Source organism: Ixodes scapularis, unplaced genomic scaffold, assembly GCF_016920785.2.
Source record: "Ixodes scapularis isolate PalLabHiFi unplaced genomic scaffold, ASM1692078v2 PGA_scaffold9__187_contigs__length_104089568, whole genome shotgun sequence".
NCBI classification, from domain to species: Eukaryota; Metazoa; Arthropoda; class Arachnida; order Ixodida; family Ixodidae; genus Ixodes; species Ixodes scapularis.
In genome coordinates, this window is record NW_024609884.1 from 51,888,786 (window position 1) to 51,896,070 (window position 7,285).

At 48.8% G+C, this 7,285-nt stretch overlaps 1 protein-coding gene across 1 annotated transcript in view; it reads right to left on the reverse strand.

Annotated features, from left to right (window-relative positions):
• The window catches only part of LOC8037678 (homeobox protein Nkx-6.2), a 95,414-nt gene that overhangs the window by 86,179 nt on the left and 1,950 nt on the right, over nt 1-7,285 (reverse strand). The window contains exon 2 of the mRNA XM_042287414.1: nt 3,942-4,375. Within this exon, the coding sequence (XP_042143348.1) occupies nt 3,942-4,375 (434 nt within the window). The remainder of the gene's footprint in view (nt 1-3,941; nt 4,376-7,285) is intronic.

Consider the following 7,285-nt stretch of genomic DNA (forward strand, 5'->3'; position numbering starts at 1 on the left):
GCGCATAGACCCACCCGGTGCACCACCTCACGCGCTCACGTGCAAGCGTGATTATGTATAGTGGTTCAAGTACTGAACCTCTTTGTCCGTCAACGCCAAGGATGGTGCGGAGACGCATTTTTCTTCATTGGCTTGTATGGTCTGTGCTTCATAGATTTCCCTGTTCCTCTTTTCTTTAAAACGTCCGATCACTTTTGTGTTTGAAAGCAAAGGTGTGCAGGAGCAATCTCGCACATGCATGGCTAAATGTCCAGAAGGTGTTGACTGCAGGGTCAGGGCATGTTCTCTCAGTCGTGTGTTTATGCAACGTCCAGTCTGTCCTATATACACTTTCCCACATGTGAAAGGGATTTCTATTAATTTTTATCCAATATTTTTATTCTCAATTTGTCTCCCACGGTTTTTTCTTCTTTTTTCAACACCAGACACTTCCTTCACCTTCTTCTTTAACGTTGTATATAAAACCGTCAGTTGTGAGTTAGCGCCTGTCCTGTCCACTTCTTCGTCTGTCCTCGTCCTGCCGCTACGAGCGCGCGCTTCAGAGCATGCATCGAAGTGGCAGCGCGAGCTCCCGCTACGATTAGCGTGGCCTGTAAACACGATTTACTAAAACTCTCTACTACTAACGATCTCCGTACGATAAATACTACTGCGTGGTTATTTAAAAACAACCTTGTGGAACTATTTTTTCCTCGTCCGAATTTCGCGCGACGTTTGGTCAGTATTTGACATTCGGTCATCGCACAGTCTATCGGCTCACATAAGAGCCTTTGAAAGCATATCTCACACTGAACCCCGTACTCGAATTTGGAGCGTTTACTCCGTTTAACAAATAACTCAAAAACAAAACTTTCAGCCTTTCCACTCTGGTGAAGAAGGAAGAGCAGCGGAGCTGTACTATGTGCCGCCATCTATGAGCGACGGCGGCAACCAGACAACTGGCAAGTCGGTTGTCTGGTTGCCGCCGTCGCTCATAGATGGCCGTAGCTGTCCAGAGGGTTGTGTCGAGATTTATTTGCCCACGGACACGAAACTGGGGAAACTAGCCCTTAATAGCTCAGCTGTAAAAAGGCACACGACACGAGCTCTTCTCTTTGATTCCATTCCTTAACACTGTTATGTACATTCCTCCAAACACGTAAAACATTCTTTACTCGCATTGCATTGTTGCTTCGCTTTACCGCCATCGTAAAATGGATTGCACACCTGTCTTTATCGTGTAATCATTAGTGATGTCAAATATATTGATGATCCTAAAGCGCTCAATATAGTATTGCATTATTCAAAGGTTAAGCCAAATTCTCCATAACTCCCATCTATTTTCTTCTTCTTCTTCAAAGGTTAAACATTTAACCGATCCATCGGTCAAAAGTGCACCGTTCTATAGGGCTGTCGCGGCATCACCTTCGGCGTTGTCAAACTCAACACCAAGAATTCTGCCAATAAAGGATCGCCCCACTGAAAGCCCCAACTAAACAAATAAAATCGACTAAAGCTTTCCACCATCGGTTGCTTACGAGCCTACAACTGGAGAATATTCCTTCCTCGTTGTGCTCCCTTTCCCATGCAGCTACTGCCCACGGTAAGGAGGATAAGTAAAGCAGCGCGCTGCATTTTTGAAAGGTCACTGTCTTATTTCTGAACCAAATGAATAAATCGGCTGAAATGAATAAGTAACTTTTCAGTCGCTTGAATAGTACTTAGTAACTGGCAACCTGAGGTCAGTAGCAAATTGTATACATTCCTTTACGTTATCTAATTTACTTCTGCGGTCAGTCCATGGAACCTGAATGTATGCCAAATGAACGAATAAGTGAAAAAAATTACAGGAGGACATTCAAAACCGTTTTCGTGTAGGAAGGCAATATAGTCGCGCGGGAGAAATGTTTTCGAGAAATGTTTCTACACGTATTAAAGTTTAGGACGACGTATAGGACGAGGTCCTAGAGACCAACGCCAAGTACGGCGTCTAGGACGACCGCTAGGACGACGCCGAGGACGATCTCTCGGACGACCTCAAAGACGACGTCTAGGACGACGTCGAGGATGACGACAAGAACGGCGCCCAGGACGACGTTGAGGATGATGTCCTAGAGGACGACGACAAGAACGACGTCCCGGACAACTTCTAGGACGACCTCTGGGACCACCTTAAGAACGACGCCTAGAGGAAGACATCTAGGACGACGTCGAGAACGACGCCTAGTAAAATACACTTAAGGAGGCTGTGGCGTATTGGCATGGGCGGCCACGTTCGCCTGCGGAAGCAGCCGTAGATGTAGACGCTGCTGCCGATGTAGAGGCCGTAGAAGTAGACGCGGTCGCCTCGCAGTCCATCGCACGAAGCACACAACGAGCACAGATTAAGTCCGAAGCGCACCTTTTGCACACGGCACTCCGGCGGTGACATCACGCTCCCGCACTTAGCGTGACCGTGAGCGGCGCGTGCTTAATGACGTATTTTTATGGCCTTCTTTTGGGCACAACGACGACGCTTTTTCGCGTAATGGGACAAGCAAGGTCGTCCTAGAGGTCTAGGAAGACTTCTAGGACGACTTCAAGGACGACGCCGAGGACAGCGTCGTCCTTGATTGAGCGATTGAGCGGCGCGTGTCGCTCAATCGTATTTTTATGGCCATATCGCCGCTTTTTCCCTCAATGGGACCTTAATTAAAGGAGCGGTGCAACGATATTCTATTGGAAATTTTTTTCACTTTAACGAACTTACTGGCACTAGTGGGACCCCAAGTATACTCGCACGCAATGCGACTGGCCAAGTAACTCCCTTGTTGCGGTGCAATTTCAAGGACAAAAGCGAGTGTTTTCCCATTCCATCTCTCCTTCGCACAACTTGATGCCGTGCTGGGTGGGCGCAGTACGACCCAGTGACGATATTTGAATGCGGCTCATAGATTGGACCTGATCATTGCGTGGGCACTCGATTTGGGCTCGTGATAATCGATAGCTCGAGAAGCCTTCGGGTAGTGGCCCGTGTCCAATTGCTGCAATGGCGACAATAGCCGAACCATAACAATGTCTGGAACTCAACGCGTGTCCTGTGCCTTGCCAACCCCAGCGCGTGGCTATGATGAACATAGGCGGCATATAATCGGCTCCAGATCACATGGCCGCTTGTTCTGGCTGCCAGTTGAGGGGGAGAACCCTGCTCGCTTTTCTTTATTTTTTCTGCGACTCCGATTGCGTATGGTGAAAAACGAACGAGTGTTTCACAGGTCATTAACGTCAGGGATCCGTTCTAAGCGGTATTTGCGCAAATAACAAAAATCGTTGCATCGCCCTTTTAAAAGGTCCTCCCTCGCTAAGGATTTAGAAATCCCAGCAATTCTGCTCCCAAAATCCTGCGGAACACTTCGAGATATTTTAACATTTGAATCAACCTCCCCATCGCACAAATTAATTAATATACTAAAGGTCGCTGATAAATCGGTTAAAAAAATCTTAATTGGTTAACAGCCCTAATAATCCTATCTCTCATTATTTAAGTCCTCGTAACATGATTTTAGACTGAATAGAACATATATCCGATACATCCTATCCATTACTTGGTTTGAACTATCCGGTGCCAGAATGGTGGGAACAAATCTTTCGCACAATCATATAAAGCATGGAACAAGGGCTCTAAGTTGGACACTTGGCGAGAAAGTCGGCCAGGTCACCGACAGCCGCGATTAGTCAGCATCGCGTTTAACCTCTGTCACATGGTCCATCGGAGCGCGGCGCTAGCCAATCGCGGTGGTCGGCGGTCTCGCCGACTTCCTCGCCAAGTGTCCGACTTAGAGCCCCTGTTCGTCAACAATCGCTATGCGGCTGTCCTTGCCGTGGTCGACCACTGCACACAGGCGTCGATGCTCGGTTAGCCTCCCCTTGCAGCTTCCGCTGTCCGACAGCCCGCAGGTAAGTACTCCGAGAGTGACACCCACCTGCGTCTCGGTCACGTTGAGAAGCTTGGCCATCTCCGCGCGCTCGCTGGACGACAGGTACTTCTTTATCTCGAACTGTTTCTCGAGCTCGAAGATCTGTCGCCCTGTGAACGTGGTGCGCGCCTTCTTCTTGCGGGCAGCCTTGTCCGCACAGTCGCCCGAAGCGCCGTTCACGGGGCTCACCGAGAGACGGCCACGCCCGGGGCCCGGCGTGGACGCCGTGCCGGTCGCCGCGGACGTCGGGGACGTCGCGGACGTCTCGAGTTCCTTGACGACGACCCCGCCACCGGTGCCAACGCCGTTGCCCGCGGCGTTGCCTCCGCCCGCGGTCCCACCACCACCACCACCGCCGCCGCCTCCGCCGCCGCCACCGCTGCCGCCGACCTCCTTTTTCCGTTTCGAGCCCCTCTGGACGGCTGGAGACCGCTGCACGCCTGGAACAAGCACCAGAGAAAGCGACACTTCAAGCAGCGACCTCGTGTTTGGTAATTAACGGGGCAGCTCTTTACCGTTAAAGAACAGAACGGGAGTAGTGGTAAATCTCTCGAGATAGACACATTGCGTGCCGTATGATATGGTGAGACGCTACAACATCTGGTTTTGACATGCAAGGGCTTCGTCCTGCCCTTTCTGAGGGACCGTAACGGATCTGGAGGGAGCGCTGGCTTTCGCTGGCGAGGATGGAAGAACGGAGGAAGAAAGCATTACAGGAACAAAGAGGAGATTATAAAATGACTGACAAGGGTCTTGAGAAGCCTGATATTACGGGAAATTCGTGAGTGAGACGCTCTGACGAGACAAGGAATTTAAAACAACATGTAAAGGAGAGGGGTATAAATATTTTTCGGCTAGTTGACGCAAGCTACCACTCGTTTACAAAGGGTATAGCCAAGTTAATTCCATCCATCCATTCATTCATCCTGGCGTCAAACTTCCGATCGAAGCAGCAAGGCGACGCGGAAAGACGCCACTCGCAAATGGCTCCCGGGGAAAGTCTCAAGGCGCCACCCGACGTTTCGCTAAGTTTCGAGCTCATGCTCGCGGAGATGCGTACCCGAAGTTTTCCGAACATCTCAGAACTGGCAAAAATGTACGTTAAATTGCGCTTTTTGTAAGCTCCCCGTCAAGATTTCGGCTGGGCGCTTCCTCAGAATTTTATCATCCTTTAGCGAAACGTTGGCTGCCGTCTAGAGGACTTTCCTGGTGACCCTTGTCAGCTCGGCCAAACTTGGTGATACTTGGTAATTACATAATGCAATCGAATGAACGGTTCATCGCAGTGTCGACTCGAAACGTTGACACATAAATCGTCCATCTGGTCGGCAGGACCCATTTGACGGGAAAGCGACAGAACAGCACACGACAAAACAGCAGGCGACAAAACAGCACGCGTCAAAATAGCACGCGACAAAACAGCACAGCGTCAAAACGGCACAGCGACAGAAGAGCTTGCGCCAAAACAGCACGGCGTCAAAACAGCACAGCGACAAAACAGCACGCATGTGAAAAGGCTGTAATCGATAGCGTTTTGTGAAAACAAAACCGAACGTAAAAAAAAAGGGCTGGACATTGCATGGCATTATTTAACAGCTAGTGGAGAAATGTACGTTGGCGGCGACGGGATTGCACTCAAGTCAGTGTCCCGAGTGCTGCTGCTGTATGATTGCTAAAAACAAATAAAATTAGCAGTAGTTACTACTACTTAAGTTACGCTCATCTTTGAAGAGATTGGGTGGTTAGAGGTGATATCTTCGCGTCGATGTTGGCCGCGTTGTCTGGTCTTTTTTGTAGAATCAGGGAAAGAGGAAAAGGTACTCGGAAAAATATATCCATAAGTTCAAGTTATGAACCGTCTGGTTTGCGGCGGTCCGGTGAGGTTCCGTAGTACTCGTCGTTTTGTAATTACCATGTAAGCGTAAAACGTCCCCCCCCCCCCCCCCCAAGAAAAAAAGAAAAAAAAAAGAAGCAGGAGATGCGTCGATTACAGATGCATTAATAGAACCGGTAAGATAATGGGACTTTAATGTAAAGCGTATTCAAGGTGTACCATGGGCACCGATTCTGCGGGGTTCATTCGCCGTGAATAAAATGTGCCGGAAACACGTGGCTGCAGCTTGCAGGCGAGAAGTTGTTTTGAGTTAAATTCACAGATTATTGCCGACGAAGGCCTCGATCGAGTGGAAACCGGTGAAGCAGGAACATGCCACAGTCTCAATGCTGTTGCCGTACAGCATGGACTGAGCACACCGTTGCCGCACACGCTTTCTGTTTTTTTTCTTCTTTTAACAACTAACGACAGCACATTGCCGTGCGATTGATTCATTTATTGTAGACGATATCACCAGCAAACTTGCGCGTCAAAATTAGCAGAACTGCTCAAGAAATAGCCAGAATACGCACCAGCGGGGGCTTCGGTACTGCCCCGAGGAGCCTTCATGTGCGCATCGAGTCTACTCCCCCACTCCCCAACTTGCTTCCAACAGAACGGATTCGACCAATTGGCCGTCGACGATTTGGCTTTCGACAAATTGGCCCAAGAACCTCAATTCCTTTGCAGTGCCTACTTTGAGACATGCATTTTTTTAACTCCATTCGCTATATTTATAGGTTCAGCGTTTTCGGCTTAAACTGCATAAAACCGGTAAAAGCACGCCAAAATAATTTTTCCAAATCCGGTTTGAACTGAAAAAGGTCAGTATTTTTGAGGGAGTTTGGAGTGGCGGGTGTGTGTGTGTGTGGGGGGGGGGGGGGATGAAGGGGAGGGGGCATGTGATTCATAACTAGGGATCCGTGTTTTCGGATAAATCCGACAAACTCCGAGAAACACCCGCCGGTAGACTTTTGGCCAATTCGGGATTTATTCGATAAACTCCAAATTTAGATGCGCCAATCACCTCCTCCTCCTCCTCCTCCCCCCCCCCCCCCCCCACACACACACACAAATGTGTTTTTACAATGAATTGTTTCATCAGAGCCTAGAGTAAATGGTCCTGGGAAAATGCCACCACACGTATCTTTCAAATTTCGGTCAGGAAAACAGGTCATTGTACTTTCGGGTCACGACAGAAGTCACTGTTTATGTTTCCAGTTTGGGTCATCCTATTTGTGCTTTAGTAAAAGGAGAGGTTGTGTTTTTGTAACAGTGAAAGCTATGGACCATAGAGATTGCATAAACTGGGGAAGAGGACAGTTGAAACTTCTCTATCCTTTACCCCTCTACCTCTTGCGGCCGCGCGGTAGGTTGATGGAATAGTATGGAATAAATACAGGCTTCCCAGCGACTACCTCCAGTAGTTTATTTATTTTAAGGTATCAACATTTATCGAAAAAGAAGAAGATGAGGC